A 19,362-nucleotide genomic window follows, 5' to 3' on the forward strand; every position below is an offset into this window, starting at 1 on the left:
CAAACAAACAAATGATAGGCCAAGTTCTAGATTACAAATAACCTTAAGTACTAAGTTATATCTAAATGTTATACCAATATCTCCAGGAAGTCTCTGAAGGGTTTGACATGAAGGCGGTTTTAGTGTGTGTAAGTTTGCTTGCTGTGCCAGCCTTAGGTCTTGAGCTCAGAGCCTTGGGCTCTCACCTGGCTTTATCCATTTATGGTTGGTGCTCTAGCACTTGAGCCATACCTCTGCCTTTGTGCTGGTTAATTGAAAATAAGACTTTCTCAGATTTGCCTACCTAGACTGGCTTCAAACTGTTCTCCTCCTCAATCAGGATCTCGGGAGTAGCTAGGAATATAGAGAGAATCCCCAGAGCCTGGCTTAAGTGATGAATTCTGTAGAGAAAAACAGCTTTCTTTGGCCTTAAGATACCACAGTGGCTGCTATGCTACAATGGGTCAGCAGGTATAAGATCATAAAGAAGAAGGCTGGCTTGGAAAATACCTAAATAATTCAGAGAGAGGAGAAATGGTAAGTTGGAGAGTGGATGTAAGACAAGGGGTGGAGAATGGAAATGAGAGAACTTTCCTGATGGCCATTGAAAGATTGACCAAACTCAGTAAAAATATCCATCTAGTGTATTCTTGTCTGGACATCCACTAGAGGAAGGATGAGGCTCCAGTTTACCAAGCAGTCTTTAAGCTTTCTCTTTGACCCACTGGTGTAACCTTCCATCTTATAATCAAGGTCACCCTCCTCTCACTCTCTCTCTCTTTTATAAATTGAATGAACTAATAATTTTCCTCCTTTTACACAGAGGAAAATAGACCATGCCATTAAATCTAAGATGCTGTTCAGTGCAAACATACCATTGCTTTAAGTACACTAAGAAAATAATACCGTACCAAATAAGTGGACATACCATCAATTACAAAAAGTATTCCAACTTCACAGATAATAACATCTGAAGAACTAACATGACTTGAAATTTATGAAAGGTAATCAGGAAGTTCAACAAATTACTGGAACTTTGAATAGTACCGATCCATGATCCCATTTTGCCTCCTTTCCCTCAGTTCACAGAGATTGTTTTTACTAAGGCAAAAGATTCTAAGCTATACACAAAAACTGGCTCCAGACCTAGACATCCAACTTTGATCCCCAAATCCTCTCTGCCTTGCAGCATCATTTTCTCCCTAATTACAAAGCTTCCATAGTCAAAACTTTAGTTGTTTCTAAATTTCAAAAGAAGAAAAAAAGTCACTTTACTCTCAGCACTATAGGCTATTATGTCACTAACAGTGATATACCTTGACACAAATTCCTCTTTATTTCATCCTAGTCAGGTTCGCACTATCAGTTGTTCACTGAAACAATTTTTATGAAAGTCACCCAGTGGTTCCCATGGCTTGCAATCCAATGCTTAGTTCTCAGTCCTCATCTTAACCATTCTACAAGCAGCATTGAGTACAGTTCACTACTAGCTCTGATCTACCAAAAACAAAACAAAACAAAACAGAAGATATAATAATAACAACAAAAACAATATATTCTTTATTTGGCTCTATTTCCTTCCTTGGCTACTCCTCAGCCCCTTTTTCTGTTTTGAAAACATATTCACTCACTCACTCCCAACTTTTCTACTTGAACTACAAAACCTAAAAATTATAGAACTTATATTTAAAACTTAAAAACGGTACTTTAAAATTTTCCTGTATACACTATTTTTTCTATCTTTTCTCTGTCCCATTTCACATCATTGCATAGTGTTTTGTAAAGTATTTGGTCTTCCAACTTCTCTCCTCTGATCTTCCAAATCTCTACTCTTAACAACATTGGAGTAGTTGCTAGACATTCCCATGTTAGATTCATCTTTTCATGTCCCATCAAAACCAGTTCCTTCAACAGTCTTGCCATGTTAATTGGCAGTGATTCTCCTATTGCAAGTGTGTATCGCCCAAACCTTGAGATCACCCCTGACTTCTCTCATTCTCTCAAAAGCATTTTCCAGTGCAATACCAAATTACCGCAGCAGCATTTTGAAATGCATGCATACATTTAATCATATTTCACCATATTTGTTGCAACTACCATGGTCAAAGACAACTTTTCTCCCACCTTAATAAGCATGCTCGCCTCCTAGCTGGGCACCTTCTCAGCACTGTCCCTAAGAGTCTTCTCTATTCAATCAATTGCTACAGAGATCCATTTACAAAGGAAGTTAAATCAGGTTTCTCCTCTGCTTAAATTTGCAATGGTTTCTCATTTCATTCTAGAATCAAATCCAATCTATAATCTGTTACACAGTCAACAAATTTCTATATGACCTGTTACCTGGTTATCTCTCTAAGTGTAAAGAAAACACTTTTCTTTGTTTACTTGTATACCATCTGCACCCTTACTCTGGCAGGTTAAGTGTAAGCTCCAAATTGATTTGGGTAAGCTCATTCACCACTGTCTGTCCGGTTCTTAAAAAAGCATTTGCCAAATAATTGAAGCTCAACTAATAATGCTAGAGGGAACGAGTGAATGCATGCCTGGATAAATGTCTAGATCATCCAAAGATTTCAGCAAAATATTCTCTCTGCCTCTCTTTCCACATCAGTGAGCTACTGAGGCAGAGCTCTACTCTCACCAGATGGATGCTAGATTGAATTACATGACAATGTCTGTAAAATAGACAATGGGCTTCTTGAAGAGTGAAAGGGAAACACAAGAAGTTATCATGACATTGTTATTACTACTAATTCAGTTTTGGCTGCTAGACTACTAATGACCTCTGATCATATCCGTGACCTATGTATTCTCATTTATTTCTCATCTCCTCCATCTTCTTTTTTTTCCTACTTCATTGTACTTTGCCTTGTTTTGATGACCATTTTATTAAATACCACAAGGTCATTAAGGTGTCATCCTTATTATCCTCCATCTACCCAAATAAACTTCTGCAGAATGGTTCCTTCCAGTGTATTTAAGCAAATGAGCAGATGAATAAAGGTATACAAAGCCATATAATACTGAAAAAGAGGAACTGTCTCAAGTTGTCCAAATGAAAATTTCAACTCCACCACTGTTCAGTGAGGAATCTCTCTCAATCCTTATTTTATTACCTACAAAGTAAATGCATTATAATACATGTCTTATTCAAAGAAGTCAGGTGAAAAATACAATTGATACAAGTTGGTAATAATTACAAATTAAGAATGGTATACCCCGAATGGTATCATCCAGGCCATGTGGAATAGCACAGAATCAATGTCATCTGTTATCTGTTAGTACTGTCTCTTCTGATCTCAGTTCTTATACTTTGCCCTCAAGCTAGGCTAGACTAGTTCCTAACCTCACATGCCTCTACCTGATTCATGATTTATCATTGCAGATGCTGTTCAGATGGAGCATAATATTAGATGAATGCTGAGTATACATAAAGAGTTCAAACATTACAAATAAACTGTGTACAGTTCTATGAATTTGCCAGGTGAGCACACTCCTGAGCTACTTACTCTCCAGGTGAAGAACTATAAAAGGACTACTGACCCCTGTTACTTCTCCATTACTCTCCGTCACCCCTCAATCATCTCCCCTAAAGTTTAAGACTTCTCTAGACTTCTGATACAATTGTATGTTTTTATAATTTCAAAACCTGTACAAAAATAAAATCCTGCCAGATACAATCTTGCTTTGTGTTAAGTTTCACTCACATTTGGCCATCTGTCTGTGAGTTTTCCCATACTATTGCATAAAATACTGATTTATTACTTCTCATTACTGTATGGTAGTGAGAAGGTATTCATCTATTTACTCGGTAGATATTTTGATATTTCTAGTTTTCATTATTTTGAATATATATGCTATGCACATTCACATATTTTGGTGAACTTGCACACATTTATGTTGTCATATCTGTAGGCGTTTGAATTTCTGGGTCACAGGACGAGGGTGTGTGCAATTTTTAGTACATACTGTCAAGAGATTGCCAAAATGTTTGTGACTAATTTATGCTCCATAAACAATATGTGTAAACTCCCTCTGCTTCATATTATCACCCTTTAATTCTGTCAGGTTTTATTTTTCATTTGACACTCTGCTATAATATTAAGTTATGGTTTAATGTATGTGTTCTGCAAACTAGAGAATTTGAACATCTTTTCAAATGTTAGTATTTTTTGAAGAGCCTTTTTGTCTCAAATTTTTCTTTTCTTACTAGACAGGCAGGCTTTTCTTACTGATTGTATAGGAGTTTTTTTAAATATATATTTTATACAAGCATTTTTGTCACTAATTGTATAGACATTCTTTATTTTGTATCAGAGTTTTGTCAGATATGTATATTATAAATGTTTTTTCTCTCCTGAGTCTTGCATTTTCATTCTATTAATAGTATGTTGTGATAAAAGGAACTTCAGTTTCAATGTCCTACAAGTTTCATTCCTTTTCTACATTCGTAGTGTTTTTGGATGCACTGAACAAAATACCAGCCTACTCAAGAATCCTAAGATAGTATTTTAACTTGTATTTAAGAAACACCTTTCGTTTCTTCAGATATCTTTTCTCTCCTTATGCTTTCTCCTCCTAGATAGACAGAACAAATTACTTCTTTTCTGAATTCACATAATGCTATGTATTACTTCCATTACCCTTATTATGTTATCCATTACCTTGAAACACAGAAGTTTGCCTGTCCAACCTCTCTGCAACAGCCCCATTTCTCAGTCACTCAATTTTCTGAATTCCTAGGGGTCTTTTTACCACATCCTGGTCATCATGTCCCATAGGTATGTCCATTTCTTTCTGTGCCATGTGCCACTTTCATGTTCTAAATCCATGATACTTCATTTTGAGAACTCAATAGTCTCCTAACCATTGCCAACCTTTAATCTACACTACACCTTCCTACATAATTGCTCAAACATATCCTGGGTGTCCTTCCCCTTCCATCATGCTTCTTGTCCCTGAAAAGCCCTTCCACACTAGCCACGGCTTTCAAATTAGCATTGTTCATTAGCATGCTGCAGAAGCCATTTTAAACTAGAAAGATTATCTTGTCTTTCTCATCACTGATGGCTCTGTTTTGGTCTCAAAGAAGTTTTTAATTTCCTTGAAAACCTCTTCAGAAAGACTCCATCTCTGAAGCTATGACCTTGCCTCACACTCATCCTCAGAACTTGTCCTGTGTATGTCTGTCTCTCAAAGAAACTTCACTGACTTCACAGTAGGGGTCCTTAGGTAATGTGCTATTGTGCAACTTCCACAATTTTATCTATTGAAATTCAATACACTTATGGTTTGCTTGAACCTTGTCTTCTTTGAAAGAACATGTTATTTCTGGGGCAAATTTGACAATGGTTTGGGTCATTTTGCCTATCATCTGGCTGCTAAAATGAATTATTTAAAAATATGAGGGCTGGGGATATAGCCTAGTGGCAAGAGTGGCCTCGGATACACGAGGCCCTAGGTTCGATTCCCCAGCACCACATATACAGAAAAACGGCCAGAAGCGGCGCTGTGGCTCAAGTGGCAGAGTGCTAGCCTTGAGCGGGAAGAAGCCAGGGACAGTGCTCAGGCCCTGAGTCCAAGGCCCAGGACTGGCCAAAAAAAAAAAAAAAATGTGACATACATGCTTGCGTGTGTGTGTGTGTGTGTGTGTGTGTGTGTGTGTGTGTGTGTGTGTGTGTGTGTGTGTGTGTAGACTGGAAGGCATTAATGCTCCTATCTCCAGGGTCTAGTATTGGATTTAGTACATCATTTCCCCACTTCCACACAAGATCCACCTTGGCTCATTGTACCCATATTAATGAAGCCAAAGATGTGTTTTGCAAGACATTTCAGACAAGTCTTTTGTACTCCAAGCCATCCTTTCCTTGCAGGACAATCTCCTCCAGACACATGGCAGTTTCTCAACATCCCTCTGTAAGTGTAATACCTGGACATGGACTCCATCCTCCTGGTTTTCTCTGACCAATAAAGAGGAGAAACAGCCTATCAACTTCTGTTTGGGGATGGCAGAGTTCCAGGAATCAATATCATACTTTTATAGAATAGTTGGTTTTGCAGGAAACAGATTCAAAATTCAGTGTGAAACTAGTTTAGAAGTTTAGAATAAGAAGACTTAAAAATGAAAGGTATGCTGGGCACCAGTGGTTCAATCCTGTAATCCTAGTTACCCAGGAGGCTGAGATCTGAGGCTCACCATTCAAAGCCATCCAAGAGCATGAAAGTCTATGAGACTTTTATCTCTGATAAACTACTCAGAAAAAGCTGGAAGTGGCGTTGTGGCTCAAGCAGTAGAGAGTTAGCCTTGAACACAGAGAGGCTCAGACACAGTGCCAAGGCCCTGAGTTCAAGCCCCAGGACCAGCAATAGAAAGAAAGACAGGAAGGAAGGAAGGGAGGAAGGAAGGAAGGAAGGAAGGAAGGAAGGAAGGAAGGAAGGAAGGAAGGAAGGAAGGAAGGAAAGAAGGAAAGAAGGAAAAGAAGGAAGAAAGGAAGGAAGGGAGGGAAGGAGAGAGTGAGGGAAGGAGGGAAGGAGGGAGGGAGGGAGGGAGGGAGGAAGGAAGGAAGGAAGGAAGGAAGGAAGGAAGGAAGGAAGGGAGGGAGGGAGGGAGGGAGGGAGGATGAAGGGAGAGAAGGAGAGAGGGAGGGAAGGAGGGAGGGAGGGAGGGAAGGAGGGAGGGAGGGAGGGAGGAGGAAGGAAGGAAGGAAGGAAGGAAGGAAGGAAGGAAGGAAGGAAGGAAGGAAGGAAGGAAGGAAAAGAGAGATAAAGAATCATGAATCTTAAGCTTCATTACCCTCAGGGTGATTCAGATTCCAATTGTCCCTAAATTCTCAAAAACTTTCTTGACAAAGCGAGGAATGAAGTTGGGAATGTCAAAAAAATTCAATGTGTATTCTAAAAAATTAAGAAAATTGAGGGAAGAGGTGGGGTTGATAGGAATGGGGACAATGATGAAGCTCAATATCAAGGTGAAGAATGATCAAGATGCATTGTAGTCATATACTACTTTGTTGAATGGAAACTTCTTTGTGAAAATATTTAAATATAAAAATAAAATTAAAAAGTAACTTCCTTGACAGAGTACAGTAGTATTGTATTAATCCTACCAAGTTGAATCCCAATCAAAATTTTAGTTTTTCTGACTTCCATAAATTCACCAAATGACTATAGATATAACATGAACTGACATGCTGAAAATGCTGGTACACCCAAGGCAAAGCTGGCTTTCTCATCCACCTTCTTAACCAGAATTACTAAATGATTCCCTCTAGCATTTTCTCTATGGAAAGAGGTCGTTTTTTTTTCTTAAATTATTTTTATTAAATTTATTTATTTACTTATTGTCAAGGTGATGTACAGAGGGGTTACAGTTACATACATTACGTAGCAAGTACATTTCTTGTCCAACTTGATACCCACTCCCTCATATGTGTCCCACCGTCCCCCCTCCCCATTACCCCCTCCAGTTGTACAGTTAGTTTAAAACATATTGTCTTGTAAGTATTGCTGTTGCATTGCCTTTTACCCTTTGTCTCACAGTTTTAATGTTCCCTTCCTTTTCCTTCCCTAATTCAGACAGTCATATATATATAATATCCAGGGAACCAGAATCAAATGCAGTGACAACAGAGGAATCATAGGGAAGATGAACAGAGGAAAAAAAAAATCACATAGTATTTTGAAAACAATAACCTTACTGATAAATCACTTACTTCCATATTTTGGAGGTCATTTCTTTTAGTGTCATCTTATGTAATTCATGTGGCCAAAAGGGAACACTATTATACTGTTGGTCGGAGTGTAAGCTTGTTTAGCCACTCTGAAAAGTAGTGTGGAGGTTCTCAAAAAGCTAAACATGGAGCTCCCCTATGACCCAGCATCCCCACTTCTGGGCATCTACTCAAAGAATCTCAAATAAGGCCAAACTAAAGCTACCAGCACAACCATGTTGATAGTAGCATTATTTACCATAGCAAAAATATGGAACCAACCAAGATGCTCTTCAGTAGATGAATGGATCAATAAATTATGGTATATATACACAGTGGAATTCCATGCTTCTATCAGAAAGAATGACATAGCCACATTCATAAGAAAATTGAAAGACATAGAAAAAGTCCTACTAAGTGAAGTGAGACCCAAAGAAACATAAACTCTATGGTCTCCTTTATTGGTAATAATTAGTACATGTCTAGGATAGTCCTAGCAGATGATCATAATAGCTCAATAACTATGTACATGTGATCACCTATGGAGGCAGTTTTTATTTCCTACGTATTTGAGGCTTTCTTAGAGTATTATGTTGTGTACATGCACCTCTATATTCACAATGAGTATATGGGTGTTATATGTGTATGTTTGTGTTGTATGTATATATGTACTGTGGTGTGTGTTGTATGCTTGTCTGTATTCTGTATATGTGTTGTATGATGTATGTGTGTATGTAGAAGTAGTATATGTGTTATACAGTGTGTGTAATATGTGTTGCATGGTATGTATGTATGATAGGTTTATATGGTACATGCATGTGTTACTATGGCATGTGTGTATGCACGTGTGTGTGTGTGTGTTCATGTGTGTGAGAGTGACTCTAATAAACAATCTTGGCTGGCATTTCCTGGAGAGGTTCTCACACAGGGTGCCCCATTGACACTCTCAAGCCTTCCCTGCAGCACTTTCTAGCTGTCTCCCAGAACAAGAACCTGAATCAAAGCGTTGCCAAGGAACCAAGTCACATTAAGCTCTGCTTAGCAATATCTGCCAATCTCCAGCCAGCTTCCCCCCACTGACATTCAGAATCACCTTTATCATATACTTTTTGGGAAGGTCACATTCTTAGTCTGTTCAAAGTTAAAGCATGTCTTTTCTTTCTTACTATAAAGTTAATACATGATCATTGTACAAAAGTTAGAAAAGAAAGTAGAAGCCTAAAATAAATCGTCTATAACCTAGCCATCAGAAGGTACCTCTTTTAACATCTCGGCATTTCCCGGCAGTATTATCTTTCTTCTCCACTGACATTGTTAAGATCATGACATACATTAAATCAGTTACTCTTCACTTGTTAATTACTATCAAATCATTTCTCACATATTCTGTAATATTCCTTAGAAATAACATTTCAATACCTGCCTGATACATTGTATGGCTCTAACATAATTCTTTTCGTCTATTCATGTGAAAAATTGAGATAGTTACATTATTTGTAACAACATTGTAAATTATGCTCTTTAAACCAACACCATCTGTACAGGAATCTTTGTCAATCCCTACCTCACCCATCTTCTTTTGTCTATATGATCTGACTTGAAAAATGATAAAATTACTGTTTTAAAGAGTGTGTTTTCTTCAGAGTAATAAATCCATATGAGCAGCTAATATAAACTTAACATATGAGTGACATAGAATAAATACAAACATTTCTAAATATCAACAAATGTATCCCTGTGATGGTTATATTTGCTTGGTAATCATGTATGAGAGCATATTTGTTTCTATATCCCAGCCAGCATTGAGCATTTTCATACTAAAAGTATGCATTTGTCTCTCTACATGTTTCTGTTTGTGTGTACTTAAAACTATAAATGACTAGCATATAGAAAGGAGAAATTACAGAGAACTGGAAATTCTATAAAGTGCCCTGTATTTCTTGGGATTCAAATCACACCTGCCAAAGCATACTGGAAATCTAAAGCAATAATGCTGAAATCTCAGATGCTATGATATGAAACTTTAATATATATTAGGTCAGGGCCATCTATAAATAATACTGTTTAGACGTTTTCATCAAAATAATCAGATGAAGCTTATATTTCCAGACTTAATATCTGAAAAACTAATTAACAATCATGAATTTAATGCTCTGTTTATGTTAAAGTCTCTAAAAATAATATATCATCATAACTGCCTAACATCTATATTTGTAATTTTCATTGTTGTTGTTGTTTTCTGTCCATCTTCCTCATTTTCCTTCCTTATTCTCTCTCTCCTTAGCATCACATTCATGCTGCATCTGCTCTTCCCCTGCCATGGGCCCCATTCCTTTGCACTGGCTTTCCTACCTTGAAGGTGCAGTTTGCTCTCCGTGCTTTGCAGAAGGACAGAACTCACAGAGTCCAGATTGTCATAGCTGTTACAGCCCAGTGGCCCAGTGCGCGTCTCTGTGACCTAGAACAGACATCAAGTAAGACAATGTGCGCTTGTCTAGGATACACCCTGAACAGTGATTCTTCTAGCTTGGGTCCAGGGCCATCTCCAGTGCACCTTCTCTCAGCCTGAGAACATGCCTGACAATGAGTTGATAGAGCAGAAGAGTGCCCAACAGCACAGATGAGAGCCTTTGGCTGTCTATCTTTGGTTCTCACTTCACAAGGTCAGTGTAAGCATTCTAGGTTTGAGTAAATTGTGAAGCCTGGAGTTTGCAATGGGGAAAGTCAATATTAAATCGAAGTTGAACCATTTATACACCCTGTGTTAGAGAACTTAAGTTCTCTAGAGAACTTAAGTTCTCTAAAACTCTGCAAACTCCATCTAAGAGATGTCTTCCATGAAGGTAGTAGAACATATATAATGGGTATAAGTACTTGGTACAGTCAGTGTTGAAAAATATGAGTCTGATTACAAAATGCTTTTGGAAATTTCAATGAGTACCTACTTGTTATTAAGATAAGAACAGTAAAATTATCCCCTTTTTCCAAAAGGAGTTTCAGCAACAAACATAATCACTGTCACTGCAGATGAAATTTGTCTGGGACTTTTGGCTATATATTTCCAAGATATGGTGGCATTCAAAGGCTCAAATAATGTAGAAAACAGTTTATCTAAAAAATAACTTTCTAAGCTAGGTGAGTATGGTTCACAGCTATAATCCTAGCTATTCAGGAGACTGATATCTGAAGACCACCGTTTAAAATCCATTCAGGTAAAAAGGCCTGTAACATACACAGCCAATCAGCAAAAAAGCAGGATTCAGAGCTGTGGCTCAAGTGGTAAAGCCAAAAAGCTAAGGGACAATGTACAAGCCTCTGAATTTATGTTCCAGGATTGGTGTACATGCATGCACACACATGTGTGCGCACGCGCGTGCGCGCACAGACACACAAATAACCTTCAAATAAGAAAGACTAAGTACCATTTTATACCTTCTTACCTTTCTTCCCATTATTTGGAGACATTTTTATGTAGCATCCCACTGAGAAACACAGCCTTCATTACAGAAAATAACAATTTGGTAAGAGCTAATAAGTAGTTCCTCTGCCCTTTTCCAGATGTCAAGAAGACTTAGGTAGGAACTTTCCCTTTCTAAGACTTAAATTTCGCACCTGCAACATTTAATAATATCCTTACTCACCCTAACAAGTTAAAAAGGTCATATTTTGGACATGTTTAGCATTTGAGATTTAATGACTTTTGGAGGGTCATTTTTTTGTTTTACAGATAATCTGTTCCATTTTGTACAGAATTATAGTACAGTTTTTATGGAGTCAGAGTTATTCTACTAAAGATAATCATGGAGATGTTGTTGGAAAAGAAAAAAAAAGGCCAACTCTAGAGGGGAAAAGAAAAAAATGGTCAAAGCTTCCCTACTTGAGGCAGTAGCTGGCTTGTGATAAATCTGATAGCAAGACAAGTGCTAGTCCACTGTGTCTCAAAATAGTGGCAAGAGTCAAATTACACAGAGAAAGCAGTACCAGTGTAAAAATGGTGTCCTGGAAGTCTCCAAACAATTTGTCTGAGAAATCTCTCCTAAGGAGGCTGACTGCATTTCCAGGATACACAGAGAGGATTATCTTCCAACACAGCTTCAATATCTCAATTCTGGATCCCCATCCTAGGGGGAGAGAGCCATTTGGCGATAATGAAAACCAGGCTTTGGCAGCTCCTGACTCTGATGGCTTCATCAAGATCCATCTCTTGGTGCTGAGTTCTGTAACAATGTAATCTCCCCAATAGAGGTGATTCTTCTTGGAGAAGCTAGCTCTTTGTTTGTTGATCTGATTCATATCTCTCCTACCTCCCTTTATCCTCAATAATCTCTCCTTCCTTCACATTTCTCTCTCTCTTTTTTTTTGGCCAGTCCTGGGCCTTGGACTCAGGGCCTGAGCACTGTCCCTGGCTTCTTCCAGTTCAAGGCTAGCACTCTGCCACTTGGGCCACAGCGCCGCTTCTGGCCGTTTTCTGTATATGTGGTGCTGGGGAATCGAACCTAGGGCCTCCTGTATCCGAGGCAGGCACTCTTGCCACTAGGCTATATCCCCAGCCCACATTTCTCTTTTCATGGTAAATTTCTGCCTCATCTGCCTGAGACTGTTTTAACCTTCCTCTAGCTCTTTTTCCCTAGAGATATTTAGGGAAGTGGTAATATAAACAAGCCTAAGTCTACATTTTATTCAGAAGAGGTTAAAGACTGAGAAGCAAAAATGCAGGCCTACTTTAACTGAAGAAAATTTGAGATGGGAAAATCTGCATTGAAATCCTCAGAAGAATTTCTATCAGGAATCTCCTCCCAGATTTGTCCTTTTAGCGATAGTCTCTCTATTTATTGCATTGTAAATAGAATCTTTTTCACCACCTTCCTATTCTCTAAGACATTGGATCCAAAGTCCAGAACTCCTTTATTGAGTACAATTAACTATAAATTAATTAAAATTAAATACACTTACACATTTACTTCCCTGGTAGGCACATATCACATATTCCATAAACTCGTTTTTCTTGACTAGCATAGATATAGAGCATTCACGTCAAATTTGAGGCTTCTGCTCTACAGTGCTTGTATAGAACCACGGCTCAGCAAACAACAGTGTGCCCATGTATGCCTTATATAAATACAGTTTCATTGGAACATGGCCATATATATTTGTGTATACGCTGTCTAGGACTACTTTAATGCTCTAACACAGGACTTTAGTAGCAGCAACAAGGACCATACATAGTCTGAAAAGCCTAAAATAATAATTACTGGTGCTGTACAGAAATTGGTTGCTGAGCCTGTACTAGTGAACAGAGTTCTAGTCCCTGTTAAGGTAATCTCTACCTGTGTAATTCTGATCAAAATGCTTCCAAGAGCAGGTCACAGCTTTACATCTGTAAATCAGAAGGTAGGGAAGAAAGAAGGACAAGAGTGCTTGTGGTTTTGTTTTATTTTTTTGTGCCAGTGCTGGAGCTTAAACTCAGGACCTTGTTGCTGTCCCTTAGCTCTTTTGCTCAAGCCCATAACATTTGAGCCACGCCTCCACTTCTGGCTTTTTGCTGCTTAATTAGAGCTAAGAATCTCCTGGAATTTCCTAACCAGTCCTCAAATCTCAGACTCCCTGAGTAGCTAGCATTACAAGTGGTGAGTCACCAGTGCCTGATTGAGAAGTGTTTTGGGTTTTGTTTTGGTTTGTTTTCATTTTAAAATTTTTAAATTTTAATTTTTATTGTCAAGGTGATGTACAGAGGGGTCTTTTAACATTAGTAATCCATCTGCTTTCATGCTAGTGATGTGGTCCTTGGGGGGGGAAAAAAAAACCTGTTAGCCCTTCACAGCCAGAGTTTCTTCAGCTAGAGAAGGCACCTACTTATCATCCATACCGGAAAATAATTTAATAATCATGAATGAGAGGGGGTGTGGATAATAGTGCTGTGGCCAAAGCCTAACTGCAGTAAATCAACACATCTGGACACCCTAGTGACAATGTTCAGAATGTTGCAGATTATGTGAAAAAATCAAACACTGTGCCTAGGAGTCGCCTAGTAAGCTATGTGGATATGGAGGCAGTAAATATCATCTAACTGCTTACTGTCAGGACATCTATATTGCAATGCTATGGTGTGGAGACCCCAGCCAGGCGAATCTACCCTCAAGCTGTACCTTGATTGCCCCAGTGGATATCTGGATCTCGTGGAGCCGCCTCATGGTGCCATCACGGTCGACAAAGTAGGATGACGCCAGCTGGTGCAGAGCTTCCACGCTTTGAGTGGCATTCCCTGACTTTCTGTCCAGGCGACTTTTATCCATATACATGGTCAAAGCCTCCTCTCCTGCACAGGAAAGGAAAGAAGAAGAAAAAAAGAAAATCCTCTTTGAGCTTCAGTGTGGGAGGAGAGGGACCAGAGCCTGGATGTTGAAGACAGACAGACCGACAGACTTGAATTTCAAGCTAATTATCTCTAGATTTGTTTCTGCTTCTTAAAAAAGAAAATTAAAGACACAAGGGAAATGAGACAGTCCTAAGGAAGCTATGAACACAAATCTCCACCTCTACAAAGATCATGGAGAAATCCTCAACCCTTGAGGCCACCTCCAAATAATATAGCTTGTGCGTGCTCCTCACAAACATTGTCTTACCACCTATCACACTTCCCTTTTCCAAGAAAGATTGGCTCTCCAATAAAACAATGGGTTTGGCATAAATATGTCTTTCTCATTCTTTTCTATTTCCTACTCATTCAGTTCCTCTCTCCCATTCCTAGGTTCTCCTTCCCCTCTTCCCTCTTTCTGTCCCTCATTCCTTCATCATCCTTCATCATTCCCTTTTTATTACTTGCCCCCACCAATTCCTTTTAGATAAACAAATAGATAATAGATGCTAGAGACAGACAGATAACAGATGAGAATAATATATTATATATATATACCATTCAACATATATGTTAAGTAACAACAGATGAGTCATATGTTAGAGGGAAAGTTAGTTAGATAGAGTAAAGGAAGATAAACAGCTGTATGTATGTATGTATGTATGTATGCATGGATGGATGGATGGATGGATGGGGGAATGAAAGGATAAATGGAGAGATAGATAGATGATAGATAGACATACAGACCTGAGTAAATGTACAGAGTAAATGGGTGGGTTACAGGAAAGGTTATATTGCTATAAATACAAATATAAAAGTCTATAGCTTTTCCTCCATGATGTTTTCCTTAGACATGCATGTGTCAATCACTAACAATGCATTTATTGCATTTATTTTAGTTCACAAAATGTTTCAGTGTAACATTTGAAATGAAACTCCTTAAAAAAAAATTAGGTCTGAGACCAGGAATAAAACACAGTACCTGACACTTTCACTGGTTAGTGCTCTACCAACTGAGCCACACCTTCAATCGATGAATGGAATTGGGGGGGGGGGGGGAAGGAAGCAGAAGAGGAGGAGAAGGAAGAGGAGGAAGAGGTTAAAGAAGAGAAGGTGGTGGGGAAAAGGGAGGTAGGGAAGGAGGAGATATGTAAGGAGGATGTGGGGAAGGAGGAAGAAGAGGAGGAGGAAGAGGAAGAAGAAGAGAAAGGAGGAAAGAAAGAGAAAAATAGTAAAAGAAAGAAAAAGAGAACGAAAGGAAGAGGACAGAAGGGAGGGAGGGAGGAAGGGAGGGAGGGAGGGAGGGAGGGAGGGAGGGAGGGAGGGAAGGGAGCAAAGGTGTAGCTCAAGTAGTAAAACATTTGCCTAGCAATGACAAGGGTTCAAACCCCAAAGTAGCCACCCTCTTGCCAAACAAAACAAAGAAAAAATTATTACAATTTTGAAAAAGAGTTAACAGATTTACACCTTACCACACAGGGTCATCATAAGAATAACATAGATGTGGGAAGTACTTGAATCTCCCCCACACATAGTCAGCACTCTGCTAGTGTGAGCTATCAACTTTTGACAAGGGTGTGTTATCAATGTGCAATAGATATTTATCCTTGCATGTTATAAATTCTAAGAAATAAATCATTTGGAGGACAAAAGACATCAGTACTTTCTGAGAAGCAAGTCTGACGTCTAGGATGATTGAAATGTCTTTAATTGCTGATGAGTTTTTGAACTAGAGGTAAAAAAGCAATTCACTTTCAGAAGGTGTTTGTCCCTTCCCTCCCCTAAGCATCTGACTTTTGAAATCATCTCAAGTTTCGCAATGCCACTTCCTCTTCCTAGCCCTTCCTTTCTCACAAGCAGTCTCCTCAGGACCACTCACCACTCCCCTGGGGACCTTTCCCAAGCCATACTCTCACCCAGAGAGAAGGAATGGCCACTACCTTTGGTCATTCTCTAGCTTGTCCCCTCAAGTCAGCTCAGTGGACACATGCTGAGCCTTCCATCTGTGTGGATCACTTTGGCAAACATTGGGGTTACAAATTAGTAGGCCACCAAGATATTCTGAAAGAGAGATTCCACCCTCTGATGTAATATAAAGATGCAGCATCTCTTTATGAATAGTTTGCTCTATTGATTGTATGTTGAAATGAAAATGTTTTGGAGGTATTATGCATTAGTAAATTGAGATTCTCCTTTTCCTTCTCTTATTTTTCTGTGAGTCATGGAGATTGAACTCAGGGTCTGAGTCCTGTCCCTAAGCTTTGTCATTCAAGGCTAGCACTTTACCACTTTGAGTCATAGCTCCACTTCCGGTGTGCTGATTGGAGATAAGAGTTTCACAAACTTTCTTGCCCAAGCTGGCTTTGAACCATGTTCCTCAGATCTCAACCTCCTGAGTAAGTAGGATTACAGGCGTGAGCCACCTGTACCCAGCTTCTTTCTCCTTTTTATACAACGGCTGCAAGTACATTTATCATGAGTCATGTTTGGGGTCCTGTTCTATTCTTGTTAGCCAGTGATGATGGAGAGAAACAGAGGTATATAAAGATCATTTTGATACACCAGCTAGTGGGAGAATCAAGTGGATTGTAGACCAGAGCAAAGTACTGACACTGCTGTAGTAAATTCCATTCATTCTCTTCCTCAAACTCATAATCTGGCCTCTCCACATACATGCTTTATATAGATGTGACTCATTTTTCTCTCACTGTTAGGACTTTATTTTTCTGTTCTTCTCTTGACTTAACTTCGACTCACCTCTCAGGTGTCAACTAAAGCCATCGTCACCTCTTTTGGGAACCCTTCCCTCTATCCCTCCAAGGTACTACATTTTACCTTGGGTTAATAAATATAGTGTATAACTACAGTTTTTTCATTTCTTGAATGTATTTCTTATCACATTTCCTGGGGACTTCTGCCTCCCCCAGAAGAGCAAATGCATGGTAAGGTCAGAGACTACATGAGACTCTCCTATCATTGCCTACATAGTACAATGTGGGCACATACAACCTGTGTAACAAATGAGTGAGGACTTAAATGTGAATAAATAAATACAGAGGTGACCCCACCCATCAGTGTTTTTTAATTGACCTATTTGCTTCCACAGCTAGATGAAAAATCTTCTAGCAGCAGAGCTGCATTGTTATCTAAGTTCACCTCCAGCTTCCACATGCCTAGGCTTTTCTTCAGTTTAGAGTAAATGTTCTCATTTCTTCAAGAACCATTCACTGTTTTGCAGTAGTACTTGATGGCTTTTGTGTTGGACCCTGAGTAGATCTAGCTTAGAAACAACTCCATATCCCATTATGTTTTTAATTCCATGAACAGTGGATTTCTGGGACAGTGGGTGGTACAGAAGTGGATGAGGAAACAGAGCTATCTTTCCAATGTTTCTAAAATTTCTCTAGGGCTTTGTTGAAAACTAGACACTCATTTATCATTTGATGGACAAATTAACTGATGGGTAGGTGGATTACTACTGAGTGGATAGATACCGTAAAAGACTGCAAGAGAACTAAATGATTAAGTAAATACGCTAGGAGTTAGAGCCTTGAGACAGAAGACATAAATATTCTTAGTGCCAGCTCAAGCTCTCTTAGGGGCCTGTGGAACAGAAGGTGAAACAAGCCGTTTCCCTCTGGACTGAGAACTGGCAGATGCAAACCTTAGATCAAGAGGGGTTAATGGACTTCTTGCTGCATTATTAAGACTTAATTTCGTGTTTATTAAGAGAATGTTCTGTTTAGAGTTTCTTTCCCACTTGGGTATTTCTACAAATTGCCTCTTCACCCTATGCAGGCTTTTGCTCGGTCTTCCTGTCCTCCAGGGGGTTTTGCCTCACTCTCTCTAGTACCTCAGATGGTAACAAAAATAAGACTGGAACACACCCAGGATGAGGAAGAGGCGAGGGTTGATTCTTTTGCTTTCAAGTCAGTAGGAAATGTTGCTCTTGGCAGGAGACAAGCTGTGTGAACGTGGGGCCACTGAGATCGCCCTCATTCTTTCTTTCTGAGCCCCCACGATTTATTCTCAGCCTTCCTCTCAGCAAAAGGAAGGCCTCTCAGAATGCAGTGTGGGTGATAATAATTACACAGCACACAAACAAATACATATGAGATAAAAACAGGCATCCATGCAAGACACATATTTGCCTACCTATGAAAGACCACACATACATAAACATGTGTATGTGTATAATGTGCATGCATGTACACCCTAGGATAAACTAACGAATTCACTTACATGCCTTGAAAGACATTTGTGCACACTTTTCTAGGCAGGTAGGCACATTCTGTCATGTATGAACACAATGTTAATCATGTATGTCACAGAGACACCCAAGCCTCAAAATATTTCCTTTGGCTATAAAGTACAATCTTCAGACAGACTATGAACAATTATTACCTGTTTTCTTATGTGTTATTTCCTAAAATCATTCTCCATGAGATTCATGTCATCAAAAGTTTGAGAAATCCTGGAAATGAGGAGGTCAATGGACCTCTCACAGACATACTTCCTTTTATCCTTCCTCTTTTTCCCCTTAAAGAACCAAAGACAATCCTATAAATGCAGCTCAGTGGCATAGGGCCTCCCTAAAATGCCATGGACTTTATCTCCAACAAAATGAAAGAAAGGAAAGGAAAAGAAAAGAAAGAGAGAGAGAAGGAAAGAAAAAGAGTAAGGGAGAAAGCAAGGAAAGAAAGAGTGAGAAAGAGGAAGGAGGGAAGGAAAGAAGGAAGCTAGCAAGGAAGGAAGGAAGCAAGCAAAATAACAGCCAAACCAATGCACTTACTTGCCCTGTGATCCAGTTTTAGGTTCATCTTTTGTCGTTTAATTGTGCCCTTAGGAATTTACTTGACACCTCACAGTTTATCAAAGCATTTCTTCTCAGTGAAATACAGTGCTCTTAAAAAAACTATAACAAGTAACATTTTTTTCTACACGTCCTTGCATATAGAGAAGGGAAAACTGATATCCAGACAAAAAGTAAATTTCTTCACACTTCCTACTAATCTAATGAGTGACAGGATTGAGCTTTAACCTTGAATCCCCCAATTTTTTCTCCATTAAATAATAGTAACAATAATTATAAGAACAAAAAATGACAATGGCAATAATAATGATAAGGATAATCAAAATAACAATAACTTGCTAGGAACACAAAGCACTTGTAATGCATTGATTTACTTAATCCACTGTTTAGTGCATTGTGGAAGTATAATTATTATGATTAGTTACAAAAGAGGAAATTGAAGCCAGAGAACTGAGTTACTTGTAGAGGTGACACTAAGCTGAGGAACATTAAGAGGAAGGGCTGGA

At 38.9% G+C, this 19,362-nt stretch overlaps 1 protein-coding gene across 1 annotated transcript in view; it reads right to left on the reverse strand.

Moving 5' to 3' along the window:
* Brinp1 (BMP/retinoic acid inducible neural specific 1) overlaps positions 1-19,362 on the reverse strand; it is a 128,112-nt gene that overhangs the window by 47,853 nt on the left and 60,897 nt on the right. Inside the window, exons 3-4 of the mRNA XM_048352637.1 lie at positions 13,835-14,004; positions 10,041-10,146 (exon numbers count right to left, since the gene is read on the reverse strand). Of these exons, the coding sequence (XP_048208594.1) occupies positions 10,041-10,146; positions 13,835-14,004 (276 nt within the window). The remainder of the gene's footprint in view (positions 1-10,040; positions 10,147-13,834; positions 14,005-19,362) is intronic.

Source organism: Perognathus longimembris, chromosome 1, assembly GCF_023159225.1.
Source record: "Perognathus longimembris pacificus isolate PPM17 chromosome 1, ASM2315922v1, whole genome shotgun sequence".
NCBI lineage: Eukaryota > Metazoa > Chordata > Mammalia > Rodentia > Heteromyidae > Perognathus > Perognathus longimembris.